The 18,469-nt window shown below is 34.8% G+C and overlaps 1 protein-coding gene across 6 annotated transcripts in view; it reads right to left on the bottom strand.

Moving 5' to 3' along the window:
- The window catches only part of SANBR (SANT and BTB domain regulator of CSR), a 54,313-nt gene that overhangs the window by 28,606 nt on the left and 7,238 nt on the right, over positions 1 to 18,469 (bottom strand). For 4 of the 6 annotated variants that reach the window (XR_007462217.1, XM_049651529.1, XM_049651533.1 and 1 more), the window contains exons 3-7: positions 11,976 to 12,162; positions 11,072 to 11,165; positions 8,816 to 9,054; positions 5,427 to 5,485; positions 2,753 to 2,913 (exon numbers count right to left, since the gene is read on the bottom strand). Coding sequence is in view for 5 of the 6 variants with exons in the window: in XM_049651529.1 (XP_049507486.1) it covers positions 2,753 to 2,913; positions 5,427 to 5,485; positions 8,816 to 9,054; positions 11,072 to 11,165; positions 11,976 to 12,162 (740 nt within the window). In the remaining variant the exon portion in view is untranslated. Of the gene's footprint in view, positions 1 to 2,752; positions 2,914 to 5,426; positions 5,486 to 8,815; positions 9,055 to 11,071; positions 11,166 to 11,975; positions 12,163 to 12,644; positions 13,667 to 18,469 lie in introns of those variants that run through there. The other 2 variants (XM_049651532.1, XM_049651534.1) reach the window with 2 other exon arrangements.

The following is an 18,469-nucleotide window of genomic DNA, read 5'->3' as shown; positions in this document are numbered from 1 at the left end:
CTGAAAGAGCCAGTACAATTGAGATCTCAAATCTTTTCAAATATAATCAATGTTAACATCAAACTCCAGCAAGTGTGTGTGTGTGTGTGTGTGTGTGTGTGTGTGTGTCTATGAGAGAGAGACAGAAAGAGAAAATGAGCAGGCTGATTCCATATAAATTATGCAAAAATGGAAAGGACTTAACATGGCCAAAATGGCAATCTTGAAAAAAGGCTAAGCTGGAGAATTTAGATTACTACATACCAAAAAATATTATGAAGCCACTGTAATTAAGGCAGTGGGCTACTGATACCAATACAGACAAAAAAATCAATGAGACTAGACAGCTACATGCAAAGTAATGAAATCGGATCACTTTCTCACAGCATACACAAAAAAAACCCCTCAAAACAGATTAAAAACCTAAGCGAGAGACTTGACACCATAAAACTCATAGAAGAAAACACAGTCAATTTCTTTGACATTGATCTTTCCAACTTTTTTCTAGATATGTCTCCTTAGGCAAGGAAAACAAAAGCAAAAATAAACTATCGTGACTACACCAAAATAAAAAACTTTTGCATGGCAAAGGAGATCATCAACAAAACAAAAAGGCAACCTATTGAATGGGAGAAGATATTTGAAATGATACATCCAATAAGAGGTTAATATCCAAAATATATAAAAAACTTATACAACTCAACACCCCAAAAAACAATCCAATTAAAAAATGATTGGAAAAGTAAATAGACGCTTTCCCAAAGAAGACATACACATGGCCAACAGACATGAAAAGATGTCAACATCATTAATCATGAGGGGGAAATGTGAATCCAAACCAAAATGAGATATCATCTTACATGTGTCAGAATGGTTAGAATAAAAAGACAAGAAATAACAAGTGATGGCAAGGATGTGGAGAAAAAGGAACCCTTGTGCACTGTTGATGGGAATGTAACTTGGTGCAACCACTATGGAAAACAGAAGGGAGTTCCTCAAAAGACTGAAAACAGAACTACCATATGGTCCAGTAATTCCAATACTGGGTATTTACTTGAAGAAAAAAAAAAAAACACACTAATTTGAAAACATATATGCACCTGTATATTTATTATAGCATTATTTACAATAGCCAACATATGGAAGCAATCCAAGTGTGCATCGATATATGAATGGATAAAAAAGATATGGTATACGTGTATATACAGTGGAATATTACTTGGCCATAAAAAGAATGAGATCTTGCCATTTGTGACAACATGGATGGAGCTAGAGGGTATAATGCTAAGTGAAATAAGTCAGAGAAAAATCCCATATGATTTCACTTATATGTGGAATCTAAAGAACAAATGAATAAATGAACAAACAAAAAGCAGAATCAGACCTATAAATGCAAAAAACAAACTGCTGGAGGGGAGGGAGGTAAGGGAATGGACAAAAGGGGTGAAGGAGAGGGTGAAATACAGGCTTCCAGTTACAAAATGAGTAAGTCATAGGATTGTACTGGCATTGTAAGGTGACAGATGGTAGCTATGTTCGTGGTAAGCACAGCTTAATGCATAGAGTTTTTAAATCACTATGTTATAACCTGAAACTAATGTAACATTATGTGTCAACTGTATTTCAATTTAAAAAAAAAGAAGAGATCAACAGAACAAAATGGAGAGTTTGGAAACACATGGTGCCACTGCAATTCAGTGGAGAAAGAATGGTCTTGCTAAGAAACCTCACCCAGTTCCATGGTTTCAAATCTATCTACTCTTGTATTTCTATTTTAAGCTCTGATCTCTGACCTAAGCTTCAAACTTATATGACCACCTACCTCTGCTATCTTGCCTGGATGTCCAAAACATGTATTAAATATATTAAGTAATCTCTTATCCACCTCTTGAGCCCCTTACCCCAATCTCTCCTCTATTAATGGTATCACCATCTACTTAGTTGCTCAACCTTAAACCTCAACCTAGTAACTATCCTAGGATACACTCTTTTCCCACATTATTCCATTTGCAATCTGTCAATATTTCTAATAATACACTCTGCATCCATCTACTTCTTTCCAGCTCCACTGCTCCTACTCTAGTCCAAACTCTTTCATCTCTCACCAGATTATCACACTAGCCTCTCCTCATCAGTCTCCTTATTTCTCACATCCGTATAGTCTATTCTCCACAGAGCAACAGGATGGTCTCTTCAAAAACAGATCATGCCACTCCTCTGTTCTCATTCACATTTAGAATAAAGTATACTCTCTTTGCTGTGACTCAAACAGCGCCTAAACTGCCGACCTTATCCCATACTACTCTTCCTCTTTATAATAAAGCCAGTTTTAATCATTTTGAACATAATTCACTAACACAATATGCTCATATGTACATTGTAAAAAATAAGTACTAATTTTTATCTAGAGTCATTGGCTCTGGATAAATTTTACTTCATTTAAAATAAAATAGAGGGTCAACTGGGTGGCTCAGTCAAGCAGCTGACTCCTGATTTTGGCTCAGGTCATGATCTCGCAGTTCATGGGACTGAGCCCCACATTGGACTCCACGCTGACAGTGTAAAGCCTACTTGGGATTCTCTCTTTCCCCCTCTCTCTGCCCCTCCCCTGCTCATGCTCTCTTTCTTCTTCTCTCAAAATAAATGAATAAACTTTAAAAAAATAGAAATATTTCTAAATATATTCTAAAAATAGAATATTTCACTAAAATGAAATAGAAATATATTTCTTCTAACAGGAACATTAGGTTAAAAATTAAATTAAAAAAATTACCTCCTAAACTTATCTTTCTTGTCCTTTAAATCATCAACTTCATTATGTGTGAACAGGTCAGCTATACGTGTGAGAAGATTTGCATTAATACAGTTCATGTTGCATGGGGTAGCAACTATGGCATTCATATTCTTGTGGCAATACTGAATACATTGCTCAACCTGAAAAAAAGAATAGAAAATGAATGTTGAAAAGAGTAGCATGAAGGACAATGTCATTTCAATACCTTTCAAAGATAAAATTCATTAAAAGCTCGATCCATGGATTACTAGGCACTAACTGCATTCAGGTTAATCTATACTGGGCTAATCTATACTGTTCCAAAGTGAGCCAGCAGGCCATAGTTGTACAAACCCATACAAAGCTAGAAAAATAATCTTCAATTTTCCTGGCACACTTTAAACAATGATGCAATGAGCATCTTTCATGATTGTGGCAGGTATGTATCTTAGTCCACAAACTCAAGTATACAAGATATGTAATTTCCTAAAACTAGACTTAGTGGCAATTTTAAGCCTCTACTTCTCTGAGTGGCAGAAATATAGTCACTTCAGGGTTTTCTCAGTTGTGTTGTGCTTGCTTTCTGACTTTCTTCCCCTTTCTCCAACCTGAGGTATATTTATTTACTTTTTGAGGTGGCTTTGGGGTTTGGGGAAAAGTAGCTCTGGCTAATCATGTATTCTTCCAAATATTTTGTTATGGAAAAAAAAAATGCTTTAGGGCTTAGATTTCAAAACTCAAACATTAAGGATTCTTTCCATCTCTGCTTTTTTTCTATAACCCTTCCCTGGAACAATTAATACCAGCAACTAAATAGGGAGCAACTAAAGAATAGAAAGAATACAGAGAACTAAGCAAAACCTTGAACACTCAAATAAACAAACTTCAGGGGCGCCTGGGTGGCTCAGTCGGTTGAGCGACCGACTTTGGCTCAGGTCATGATCTCACGGTCTGTGAGTTAGAGCCCCGCGTCAGTCTCTGTGCTGACAGCTCGGAGCCTGGAGCCTGCTTCAGATTCTGTGTCTCCCTCTCTCTCTGCCCCTCCCCCGCTCATGCTCTGTCTCTGTCTCAGAAATGAATAAACATAAAAAAAAAATTTTAAACAAACTTCACATCTGTTAATATAGCAAAGGAGTACTCTGCCCTAACACAAACATATATAAACATGTGAATGATTAAGAAATTGATTAAATAAAAAGAAACAAATACATTTAAAAAACTTTTTTTTAACATTTATTCATTTTTGAGAGTGAGACAAACAGAGCATGAGTAGGGGAGGGGCAGAGAGAGAGGGAGACACAGAATCCGAAGCAGGCTCCAGGCTCCCGAGCTGTCAGCACAAGGCCTGACGTGGGGCTCGAACTCATGGACTATAAGATCATGACCTGAGTTGAAATCGGACGCTTAACCGACTGAGCCACCCAGGCGCCCCAAGAAACAAACGTATTTAATGTTAGAGCCTGATACGTATTTGTATATACTGTGCTTTTCTGTTTTATCAACTACTCCTTAACAACAGACATTAGCATTGGGTTTATACATATACAATTATATTAGTATTTGCGTATTGTTTTTAATTCACTGATTTATAAATGAAAGACACAAATAACCAAACATGCTTAAAGAAATTACTTAAATAATGAACAAATATATTCAAATTAATTTTCATTTAATTTGGTTTTAGAGCAAAATCCACCTTGGAGTAAAGCTAATTCTGCTTAGTTTCATCTAATACACCAGTAAGCTATTCCTTGAAGATATATTGTTTGCTGTATAGGCGTAATATACAAATGATGCATACTAGTTTAACCCCTTCCCAACAGAACAAGAGCAGTTTATTCTAATGGAATTGTAAGTAAGAAGAGTTAGGAATCCCTAGAAAAGAAAGATGAGACAAAGCTTTCCTGACACAAGAGAAGTCATTTTAGGCCCCCAGATATTTTCTGTGATCTGTGCCCCACTTGCCCAAGCACCACTTCTTACAGAAGTGCCTTTAGGAGGTGTCAGAATTACAAAGAAATACACAGACCTTAACAGTTAAGAATTTTAAGAGAACAAAGGGAACACAAAAACTAACAGTCTCCACCAGGCCTGGAAATAGCCTGACCAAAGTAGTGGTAAAAACTCTCATCGCTGTTTCCAAAGTAAGCAAGGCCCTGCACTCCTCACCCAAGATAACAAACCCAAGACCTCATCCAGTTTAAACCCATAGAACCTTGCCCTCTTCCAGTTACCTCTGTTTCATTATAAAATTGAAGTTTCCATCCTAGGTGGAGCACAAGCTTCATTAACATAGCACAGGATGCCTGTGCTACGTCATACCTTTACTTTGTATGACAGAGCTCCCCTTTATGAATGTTCATCCTAAACCCTAAATAAAAGAAAATGCTCACCCCTCCTTGGCGAGTCAAAGCTCTGGAAGTTATTCCCCATGATCTCCTTATCTGCTGCAAATAGTTTCCTTTGTGTGACAACTCTACCTGATGCAGGCTCTTAGCTGTAACTCACCGCGAAGCAAATTCCTATTAGTTCAGTTACAGAATCACACTCTTGAATTAACAACTACTTAAGTAAGATGTCTTAGAAATTTCTAGGCACTTGAAGGAAAAATCAAGTTGTATGTTAAATTAAGCATAGGTGAATAAAAGAACTTGGATCTTTTATTAATACTTACCAATGAATCCATTTTCAAAAACTCTGAAGAAATAAGAATTGAAATGACATTTCCTGGCTCTAAAAAGAAAGAAAAAAATTTAATTCTCCTTCTGATTTGTACCTCAATCTCCTCAGGACAAGGTCCTTCTCACCTTAAAAGAGGATGTTACGTTGTAAGAGCAGTTTATTATAACATTACTACGTCATATGGCTTAGATACACGAAAGAAAGAAAATGCAATGTTAAAATATGGGGTACAGAGAAAGCACATAGTAAATCTGCCCTGGAATTAGATTTATATCTAAGTAAAAAGACTCCAGCTAAAGATACGACACATGCAAACTTCTGCTTAACTAAATCAGAGAAAAAGATAATTAAAATTGAGACTCTAATTTATCACATAAAAAAAATCGTAGTGAGAAGATCTTTTAAATGATTAATGAAAGCACTTGTTATTAGCGAAGTTATTTCAAAGGCAGTACAATACTTGTCATGAACAATTATTTATTTAAAAGACTCTAAAAGGTAACATAAAATTTACTACTGCAGAAGCGCTAAAGTTACTTCCTAAAGGCAAACTGAGGCGAGGCATAACCACAGAAAGGGGAATGCTGGTTGACACTACTATTTTGGTAAACCTAAGTCATCTCCTGTGAGGTATATTTAAGGAAAAAAGAATTGTGATTTTTCCCATTATAGTACTGAGATAATCCTTCCAAATAAAGGACTATGCAATGATTAAAATGAGCAATTCCAATCTTTGTTTAAACAATAATTCTAGGTTAAAGGCTCTCAGATAGAAAGAAATGGTGAAGGGGACTGGTGAAAAATTCCTCATGAAAAATTCCTCAGGGAAGAGTAATATAGCTCATTCCAGCTAAGACCACTTGTCTGCACTATTAGAGATTTAAGTAAGCATTCTGGTGGTTTTCCTGGTTAGAATAAAGATTGCTTTTATAAAAGTTTATGTTTGTAGCTACTAATATAAGGTCAAAGATTACAGAGTGACTATATGCATAAATATGCTGGATAAAACATTTTTTTTCTCCCTGCATAATTTAATTTTTTATTTCACATATACATAACCATATCTGAGTGATCTGGAATCTCTGGACTCCAACTGGCTGAAAATTTTTATTTAGCAAGCTTGTAATTTTTATTTAAGAACCACCAAAATCTTTTTTCATTAATTTGATCCTTAAAATCTATTAATAATAAGTTTCTTCAGAAAATGTTTATACTATCCCTATAGATTTATTTATTAATAAGAATTTAAAAATATTTTGGGACTGCTACAAATAGCAAATTCTAAGGCACAGACTTTATTAAACTACAAGTGTGATTTCCTATACAATGCTATACCCGACTAAAGATTACTCATTATTCTTCCTTTCATCTAGAACACCAGTTCTCAAACTTTTACTTTTTTTAAGATTGTATTTTTAAGTAATCTCCACACCCAACATGGAGCTTGAACTCACAACCCCGAGACCAAGAGTTGCACGCTCCAATGACTGAACCAGCCAGGCATCCCTGGTTCCCAAGCTTTTGATCTTAAGACTCCTTTTTTGTTGAGATGGGTTAGAACTATCAGTATAAATTAAAAAAGGAAAAATTTGAAATATTTAATTCCTTTTAAAAGAATAAACTCATTATATACTAACATATCTTTATGAAAAATAACTGTATTTTCCAAAATACAAATTAGCAAGAGTAACACTGACATTTTTTACAAATTTCTTCGATATCCAACTTAAGAGAAGATAGCTGGATTCTATATCTGTTTCTACATTCAGTTTGTGGGCAGTCTTCTCTGATGTTCCATCAAAACTCAACAACTGATAGTTTCTTTTAAAGGTTAGGTGTTATGGAATCTGAAGTCATATCAATGAACTTTTCCTATTCTGTTATCTCAAAGTCAAATGATTTATCTTGCACTTTGAATGGATCTTTGCTTGACCCATGCATGATTTTAACATCACGCACTGTCATTTGGAAAATATTGGTTCACTGAGTTATGCAGATCTTCTAAATGTTGAAACATTTCATTGTACAATATATATAAGGGACACCTGTGTGGCTCAGTCGGTTGAGAGTCTCACTCTTGATTTCGGCTCAGGTCATAACGTCAGAGTCATGAGATTGAGCCCCGTGTTGGGCTCTGCACTGAACATGGAGCCTGCTTAAGATTCTCATTCTCTCTTTCTCCCTCCCCCACTACCACTTCCTCACACACACTCTCTAATATATATGTGTATATATATCTCTCTCACATTTGTTAATATCACCACCAGTCTCATCAGAAAAGTCGTTTAAATATGGAGAAACTGTCAAGCATGTGGAAGCAGATACAAGTTTTCCTACTCTCTCACTTGAAACCTTGAATTTTATTATTGACAACAAATACTGTCAGTTGTTTCCCTTCAGTTGATCAGCTTAATTCATTTTCAAGAAAATATCTTGCCTAAGTCTGAATAACCATAATTTGCCTCTCATTCTTTCAAGTAAAAATGGTTTTCTCTTTTTCAAAAAGCAGCTGGTTTAGCTTGCAACTCAAACAACTGCACAAGTGCTTTTCCTCTAGACAACCATCACACTCTAGTGTGCAGAAGTGCACCTCCCATGCCATCACACAGAACATGGAAAAGATGCATGCTCAAGGGTCAAGAGTTAATCAAATTACTCATCTTTACTGTTTCATCAAGGACATTCTTAAAGTGAGACTGAATTTATTCTTTTCTTTTTTATCTTTTTAACTATGAGCACATGTTATTCAAGAATATGATGACCACTAGTACAGTTTGGTGCCCCTGCCCAGATGTGTGCCCTCCATTACTTCTATACCATGTGAACAAATGGCAACAAAGAAGAAGACCGTAAGATATTAGTATTATTATGTATATTGTCTTGACTTCGTGAACCTTCTAAAAGATCTCCAGGACTCTGGGGCACCTGGGTGGCTCAGCTGGTTGAGTGTCTGACTCTTGATTTTGGTTCAGGTCATGATCTCACGGTTGTGAGATTGAGACCTACATTGGGCTCTGCGCTGAGCATGAAGCCTGCTTAGGATTCTCTCAATCTCTCTCTCCCCTCCTCTGCACCTCCCCAACTCATTCTCTCTCTCTCTCTCTCCTTCTCAAAATAAAAAAAAACAACAAAATATCTCCAGGACTCCAGAGGTCCATGTACCATACAATGAGAACTGCTGATCTAGAGACCTGTCCACTTGCCATACATTCACTATAATCTACTAAAAATGATGAGGTATCAGTTTCCTAAAAGGTGATTACTAAATCTAGGCACAAATACTAATGTCCAAATAATTTTCCACATTGCATGCTTGGTGTGAAGCAACTACCAGGTGACACATAAATTTCACTACAAAATAAGCAATAGATGGTCTTTTACCTAAAGTGGGCATCTCACAATCTTTATTCTCCTTAGTGTTCCTTTTAACATATCTTATCAACCAGTTGAAAATGTGAACGTCACAATGAACTGAAATGTCCACCTCTTCCCAGCGCTGGGCATCCATAGATAAATATTCAGCAAAGTACTTCATTTCTGCTATCAAAAGATCTCGTGGGCAAATAAAATCTTCTTTCAAGTTTTTTGCTTCATCACATACATGGATCACCATGTTTGGCCTTCATAAAAAATGTTACACAGAAATGAAATTATTAGAGTTTTAGAGGAGGAGCCAAGAATACTGACATTTATTGGAAGTACAAGAACAAGATGTTTTTGGAAGTTTTGACCATAAATAAATTTGAAAGGGTTTGACATTCAGAATTTTTCATAAAAGTATCTTGCTAACCTGATCTATATCTTAGATTTTGACTAAATTTAGTTAGGTTATTGACCTAACAGCTTAAGCTGTTAAGCTTATTAGGCCTAATAACTTAAGAACTTAGAAAAACAAAAATATTTTTATTACAGGACTCATAATTTACATGGTTTAAAGTTTAGTTTTCAAGTTATAAGTTAATAACTAAGTTTTAAAAACTAATACCAATTCACACACACAAAAATTAAATAACACATTCTAATTCTTGTGAGGAACATAAAACAGTACTTTTACATGGTTATGGGTATGAGGAGATAAATATTAAATATTAAAATTTTATTACTATTAATAAATAAGAAAAACAGTTAAATTCATTCATTGAAGAATCAAAAAATTAGCATGGTTACTTATTTTTAACAGCAAGAAAGTTTATTTCTATGCATTCATCAAATATAAATTAGTAAATGTAGTTAAAAGAATTAAGACTACAATGTGTTTATTAACATATTTTAAAAATAATTTAAGAACAAGTTTAGATGATGCATCAGAAAGACTGCTTAAAAAATACATAGTCCTTGAATTTACTTTCCCTTGAAAATTAGATCACCTCAAAAAGAAATATCAGCATGATCCACAACTACTTTCATGTCATTACAAAAGAGAATAAATCAAAAGAGACACACTGTCCTACAATATGAATTTAATGTGTTCAACAGAACTTCGTAACTTTCTAATACAAAAAAATCATATTTGAAACAAAACTGGGCTCCCAGATAAAGGATTATTAACCAACACTATTGTCAAGGTCAAAGGAATTTAAATAACTCTTCACAAATTGTTCTTCCAAAGAAATTATGGTCAAAATATAAACAGGTGCTGGTAAGGTATGCTTGTATAATGAAGCATAATGTTTCTATGGATTTTAGATCTACAGTATGAAATACTAGACAATCCCAGCAAGAAAATTATCTGATAAATTTTGTGATACACAAACAAAACTATCAGTTAAAAATCTATGTAAGTAAATTAAAAATCCCTGAACTATACACTTCAAAAGGGTGAATTTTTGTTTATTGTAGTAAAATACACATAACATATAATCTGTCATATTAGCTCTTTTCAAGTGTACAGTCCAATGGCATTAAGTACATTCACACTGTCATGCAATCATCACCACCATCCATCTCCAGAACTATTTCAAAAGGGTAAATTTTATGGTATATGAATTATATATGAATAAAGCTGTTACAAAAAAGAAGAAAAAACCTATCAGAACTGAAAATACAGAAATGAACTCTCAGATATGATGAAAATGTTCTATATCTTCATTTGTGTGATGGTTACATGGTGTATCCATTTGCCAAAACTCATCAAGGTGAATACTTAAAATATATGTTAATTTATTTTATGTAAAATATACAAAACAATCAAAACTTGCAATATACTGAAAGGTATATTCTAATTTTTAATGTTTCCATAATCAGAATTATATTCCAATGGTTCTAAAATACACATCTAGTTTCTTTACCAAAATTGGAGAATTAATGGCAGAGATTTTTCTTTGGGTTTTAAAATTTGCTTTTCAAAGTTTTGTATTAGTAGAGGCTATTCTTAATATTTACAAATATGAAAATGAATTTTTTATGTGGAAAACTGTAGTCCAATTTAATTATAACAGGAATAAGCCATATGTTTAGCTATCAAGCAATTGTTATAGTTCAACACATGAACTGTTCTGATTCCAACAGTTTCAACAATTGTGTAATGTGAAATTCCTAAATTATGGTAACTGATGTATACAATCACCAATCATATATTTTATAATTTAAAGTTGATATTCATATTAAATCTTATCTAGCAAAGAACCAGCCTCCTACCCTTCAGATTCTTCAGTCTTTTCTCCACCATTACGAGTAGTACAATTTTCACTTTCTGAAGAACAATTCCTTGTGGAAGCTATACTATGTCTTCCTTAAATACAGAAACAAACACATACAAAAACAAAGGGGGAGGTTAGCGTTTCTAGCTGAGAAAGGGTTTTTACTTACTGAATGGTTATACTGTAAATGCATGGTTTCCAAGGCTAAAGATGGCACTTTGTTAGGTGGCATTTCCCTTAATATTTCTAAAGGTATATGGAAAAAACAGTACAAAAATAGGATCACACATTGCTGACGTTACACTGAAGATTTAAAAAATGATATGGTGTGAATGGGCAGGGATCAAATGTTCAAAAGCCAACAATATAGTTCTGTCTTCCTGAAGCAAGTTTTTATATCAGTACTTTGCTGTTGTTGAGGTTCAAATTATTTACTACACTCAGAATTTCTAAAATCAGTAAATATTTCCAACATAATTGCAGAAAAGATCTTTTCTACACTGCCACAGTGGTATTCGAAGCTACTGTTGACTACAATAAAAGGTAGCTGTAAAAAAAGATAACATGAGGAACAAGCAACATTTTCTCAGTAAAAAAATTTAAGTAGAAAGTATAGGTCAGCAAATCTCTGAAATTATGACATAACTAGGCCAACAGACTGGAGTAGTAAATTTTGATATAGTAAATAGCTTTTTTTTGGTAATAGCGTTTGACCTGTATGGTAATACTAAAACATTTTTCAAATATAGCAAAGATAATTTTCTAAAATTCAGGAAGATACAAATACTAATAGGTTTTCCAGTAATGTTTATATTAGCCTCTAAGTAAATAAAGTTGATTGAAATGCATATGTTGCAAAATTATCATAAGGACAAACACTAAATTTTGTTTTCAAACCGTACCTGTTTTGGAAACTGCATCTTGACCAACTGGAGTTTCCTGAAATTCTCCCTGCATGTCAAGAAGTGATGATTTGATATATGTGGCTAAGGTTTCCACAGGACTCTCTCCAGCAGCCATTAGGGGATTATATTGGTTGTCAACAGGTGAGCTGCCACTGCTCCTCAGTTCATCAAACCTTTTTGCACACTGTAACGACATCAAGGAAGGAAATGTAGGTCTTTTGTAACTAAAAAATAAGATTATTTTCTTGCCTTCTATTTGACAATACTTTTCTATAATCATTTTTTACGAGTGAATACTAATCTGCTGGGTAATACCTAGAAAATTAGCACACATTTCAATACACAAAAGCTTCTGACTTTTTTTTTTTTTTAAGAATTCAGGGTAGAACTTTTTTTTAATACACTTTAACCCAATGGCATAATATGTTTATGCTGTTATAGGAAAATGAAGAATGTCTTTATAAACCATATTTCCCTGTGGTCTGTTTTTATTATCAGTTGACAATTTTAATAATGTAGTTAAAAACTTGGTTATTATTTTTACATTAACTGAGTTCCCGTCAGGAATCAGACCAAATTTTAACCTTCAATGGAAAGCAAACCAAAAAGAATCTAATTCGTGACACTAGATTTTCTTTATTAAAATAATGAAGACTTTGTTCTTACCAACACTGAGGTTCACCTTGCACAAAATACAGTAGTAATACATCATGGTCACATATTTGGGCATAGTTTGTTCTAGAACAGTGTTTTCCCCTTAACCCATCAGTTACTCAAGAAATCAACTTAGAAGGTCCAGATCAGCAATTGAAGAGGAAAAGAAAAAAAAAAGAAGTAAAATTTAATAGATTAGAAAATATCGGAAGTGCATTAAGCATACTAGGCTAAGTACTCCTTCGTGGAAATGTCATTTCTATGTGTGTCTTAGGTCACAGCATAAAATGCCTTCCTTAATGCGGATCTTGGTCAAACAACACTGCCATAGCATCCATTTTTAAATCTGCACCAACATCAACACGGATGGCAAATTCCATAGCAGGCCAAGTAATCTGGGAGGTGCAAAAGGAGAAAAATATATACTATGTATATGTCTATATATTAAATGAATAAAGCATTGGGCATGGCATCACTCATTTATTATACAAATATTATCAAATACCCACTAGATATTAAGCACTATTTTCAGTAAAGATTGATTATACGGTTACTATTACATGAAATGCCTGTTCAAGGCTTAGTCTTTTGAAAAGTAAAAATTTTTTTTAAAAAACACACTTAAAAAATATGTATGCATAGATGGACATATGCAGTCAATATGCTATGTCTTTAAACAAAGTCTTAAAAAAAATAATTAATATGATATATGAAAAACCAAATATTTTTTTATATGAAGACTGAAAAAAGTTGTGATGAATGTCTGGACAAATAAAGGAAAACAAATGTTATAACATCATTAGAAAAATGTACAGATTCATATACATGTATAGGATAAAAAAGATAAATGGTTTTACTGAATTCATTTCTCCTACAAAATGAATTTAGTTTTTGTAACACGGAGAAAGTGATAGGTAGGCTTTTAAATAAAACACAAGTTCCTGGGGCACCTGGCTGGCTCAGTCAGAGGAGGATGCAACTCTTGATCTCGGGGTTGTGAGTTCAAGCCCCACGTTGGGTGTAGAGATTACTTGAAAATAAAATCTTAAAAAAAAAAAAACCCACACAGGTTTTTTGGATATCCTTTAGGTATAAAGTTCACAGCTATAATGTAGATTTATCTTATTTAATAAAGTTTACAGCAATTTCTAATACTTAATAAGAATATTATGAATTCTGAATATCTGAAATGAACACATGATTGCTTAAACAAAGAAGTAAACCATAAATAATTTAAATTATATTGTTAAATATTCTTTGTGCTTAAGCAAAAATTACATGATATCTATATACAAAAGAATGAGACTGGACCTCTTACCTATACCACACACAAAAATTAGCTCAAAATAGATCAAAGACATATTGTGCAAAGACTAAATGTAAGTGCTAACACTATAAAACTCTTATGAGAAAATAACCTTGGACTAAGTGATAGTTTCTTAGCTATGACACTAAAAGCACAAGCAACAAAGAAAAAGCAGAAAAACCAGACCTCCTCAAAATTTAAACTTTGTGTTTCAAAGGACACCATCAAGAAAATGAAAAGGCAACATATACAATAGCAGAAAATATTTGCAAATCATATTATTTGACAACGGACTTGCATCTAGAATATATTAAGAACTCTTACTACTCAATAATAAAAAGATAAATAACCTAATTTAAAAAATGGGCAAAGGATCTAAATAGACATTCCTCTAGAGAAGATCTGTAAATGGCCCATAAGCACATGAAAGGATACTGATCATCATTAGCCATCAGGAAAATGAAAATCAAAATCATAATAAAAGAAAAAAGAAAAAAATCGTAATGAATTATTACTTCATACCCACAAGGGGCTGTATTCAAAAAGACAGATAAAAGTGTTGGCAAGGATATGAAGAAATTGGAACTGACATTACTGGTGGGAATGTAAAATGGTGCACTTTGGAAAAATTAGACACATTATTTCATCTTTAAAAACATAAAAACTCCTTTTTTCTTTTTTTTTTGAGAGAGAGTGTGCAAGTGAGTGAGGGGCAGAGAGGGAGAGAGAGAGAGAGAGAGAGAGAGAAGCAGGGCTCACCAGCTCATGTTCTACCCAAGGTGGGGCTTGTGTTCACCCGAAGTGGGACTCAAGCTCACCAGTAGCAAAGGGGGGCTCATGCTCACCCAAGTGTGGCATGAGCTCACCTGATGGGGGACTCAAACTCACGAACTGTGAGATCATGACTTGAGCTGAAGTCAGATGCTTAACGACTGAGCCACCCAGGCACCCGATACATAAAAACTCTTAATTCATCCTTTCTCCACTTTCAAAATACCAACACGATCATTGTCAAAATGGAAAAAAAAACACGATAATCCAGGAAATTAAATAACAGAATATTAAGGAAAGGTAAAAAATATTTTTTTTGTCTACCAGATATTTAAAAAATATTGACAATAAATGAACATAGAACTGTTAGTAGGATTAGATAGAGATCAACAGATTAGTAAATCCAGAGATTTGAAGGTGGAATTTCAAATCAGTAATAAAGAATGAAATATTCAATAAATGTGGAGACAATTAACTATTCATTAGAAAAAAACCGCTAAAACTAAAATAAACTCCATGTGGAGTCAAGATTTAAAAGTAGAAAATAAAAGTAGTCAGGAAAATGTAGGTGACTACGTATTTATTATATGGCTTCATGTGAGGATTTTCTTTTTTTTTTTCCTCTTTTATTTATTTTAAGAGACAGAGAAAGTGTATGTCCGTGAGCTGGGGAGAGAAAGAAAGAAAGAGAGAGAGAGAGAAAGAATCCCAAGCAGGCTCCATGCTGTCAGTGCCAGAGCCCAACAGGGAGCAACAACCCCACGAACCATGAGATCATGACTTGAGCTGAAACCAACAGCAGGATGCTTAACTGACTAATCCACCCAGATGCCCCCAAGAAGGATTTTCTAAACAGGACAAAAAAGGCAGATATTAAAGTAAAAGATACACAGATTTTACATTAAACATTTTAAACTTGTAAACATTTGTATATGAGACTACCATTAATAACCTAATAGGCTGGTAACAAACAAAAAAAATAACTAGATCAAGGGTTAATATATTTAATACATAGAAAATCATTATTTAAAACTACTAACAAAACAAATTCACAAATAGAAAAAGGACATAGAATTAAATATAAAATGTTCAACCTCTTTAGGATTTAAAGTAAATTAAAACTGAAACAAGTTAACATTTATTAAAAATATATATAATTGATGGAGCACCTGGGTGGTTCAGTCAGTTGGGTGTCCAAATCTTGATTTCTGCTCAGGTCACAATCTCGTGGTTTGTGGGTCTGAGCCTCATCTTGGGCTCTGCACTGACAGCACGGAGCCTGCTTGGGATTCTCATTCTCCCTCTCTCTGCCCCTCCCCCACTTGCATGTGAATGTGCTCTCTCTCAAAATAAATAAACTTAAAAAAAATTATATATATATATACATATATTATATAAATGAGAATTTTGGGGGTGCCTGGGTGGCTCAGTCACTTAAGCATCCAACTTCAGCTCAGGTCATGATCTACGGTTCGTGGGTTCAAGCCCTGTGTCCGGCTCTGTGCTGACAGCTCAGAGCCTAGAGCCTGCTTCAGATTCTGTGTCTACGTCTCTTTCTTTGCCCTTCCCTCACTTGTGCTCTCTCTCTCTCAAAAATAAATAAACAAGGGCGCCTGGGTGGCTTGGTCAGTTAAGCGTCCGACTTCAGCTCAGGTCATGATCTCACGGTCCGTGAGTTCGAGCCCCGCGTCGGGCTCTGTGCTGACAGCTCAGAGCCTGGAGCCTGTTTCAGATTCTGTGTCTCCCTCTCTCTCTGCCCCTCCCCTGTTCATGCTCTGTCTCTCTCTGTCTCAAAAATAAATAAACGTTAAAATAAACAAATAAATAAATAAACAAACAAACAAACAAACATTTTTTAAAAATGAGAATTTTGAGGGGCACCTGAGTGGCTCAGTTGGTTAAGCATCCAACTTCGGCTTAGGTCATGATCTCACGTTTCGTGAGTTCAAGCCCGGCGTTGGGCTCTGTGCTGACAGCTCTGAGCCTGGAGCCTGCTTCAGATTCTGTGTCTCTCTCTGTCTGCCCCTACACCGCTTGTACTCTGTCTCTCGCTCTGTCTCAAAAATAAACATCTAAAAAAAATTTTTTTTAAATGGGAATTTTGAAAAGACATATAAACATAAATAATATGTGATATAGAAAGTGCAGGGATCAAGTATTCAGCTATGTTGATTGGAATATAACACGGATGGCCCTTCTAGTGGGCAATATGTAACAAAAGCCTTAAGAAAAGAATAACATATTTCTAACTATGTTAGATAGCCTAGGGACTAAAGGGACAAAAGGGACTGGTTTAATAAATTATTATAGCTCATAGCTCAAATGCTGCAGAAGTCTATTAACTGATATATAAAGATGATTACGATATGCTGAATGAAAAAGCAAGCAGCCAAACAATACATTTGTTGTATATCCACCTGAAGAATTTTTCTGTATATAGAAAAGTATCTGGAAGGATATATAACCAAGGTGTTAACAACTTACTTTAGATAGGGCCAGATTTATCATTCTGATTTTTCACTTATTTCCTTTGTGCCTGTGTGTGTTCTTTAAGGACATGTTTTGTTTAGTAATAAAAAAGTTATTAAAAAATTAACACTACTGGGGCACCTGGGTGGCTCAGTTGGTTAAGTGGCCGACTTCGGCTCAGGTTATGATCTCACAGCTCGTGAGTTCGAGCCTCAGGTCGGGCTCTGTGCTGAGAGCTCAGAGCCTAGAGCCTGCTTCTGACTCTGTGTCTCCCTCTCTCTCTGCCCCTCCCCTGCCCGCACGCTCTCTCTATCTCTCAAAAATAAATAAACATTAAACAAAAATTTAAAAACACATTAACACTACTTAGGTGTGCCTGGGTGGCTCAGTCAGTTGAGTGTCTGACTCTGGATTTCAGCTCAGGTCATTATCTCATGGTTTGCGGTTTAAACCCTGCATGGGGCTCTGTGCTGGCAGCAGGGAGCCTGCTTTGGATTCAGTTTCCCTATCTCTCTACCCCTTCCTTGCCCTCTCTCTTTCTCTCTCTCAAAAATAAGCAAATATTAAAAAAATTAACACTACTTAAAAATAATCTGATTCACGTTTAGTTGTATTTTAGTTAAAATAATTCAACAATTCAGTGAATTTGAATACACAGTGAATATTAGATGATATCACAGAGTTATTGTTAATTTTCTTGGGTTTGACCATGGTACCATGGTTATAAAATAATGTCATTTTTTTTTAATGTTTCTTTCAGAGGCAGAGAGCATAAGCGTAGGAGGGGCAGAGAGAGAGGGACAGAGAATTCCAAATAAGCTCCATGCTGCTAGTGCAGAGCCCGACGTGGGGCTGGATGCAATGAACCATGAGACATGATCCGAGCGGAAATCAAAAGTCGGATGCTGAACAGATTGAGCCACCCAGGTGTCCCATGTCTATTTTTAAGGAGATGTACACTGTAGTCTATGGGGTAAAGTGTCACAGTGCCTGAAGCTTACTATTAAATACCACAGAAAAAAATTACATAAAGGGATCAAGCAATTAGGGCATATATATTAGAATAGAGTGGTGTAGTACTATTCTTTCAACTTTTCTATACGTTTGAAGATATTCACAATAAAAAGTTAGAACAGTAGTTGACTTCACAGGTTTGTCCCATTTTAAAAGTTAACATGTTTCAAAACTTAACCAGAAGGTTTGAAAAGTATAAATTAGGGAATGATACTATACACTAAAAAATAAATTCCTGGGCACCTGGTGGCTCAGTTGATTGAGTGTCTGACTTCAG

The sequence above is a fragment of the Panthera uncia genome (genome assembly GCF_023721935.1).
Source record: "Panthera uncia isolate 11264 chromosome A3 unlocalized genomic scaffold, Puncia_PCG_1.0 HiC_scaffold_11, whole genome shotgun sequence".
Taxonomy (NCBI): domain Eukaryota; kingdom Metazoa; phylum Chordata; class Mammalia; order Carnivora; family Felidae; genus Panthera; species Panthera uncia.
The sequence above is the reverse complement of the archived record's forward strand: the minus strand, read 5'-3'. Positions and strand labels throughout refer to the sequence as shown.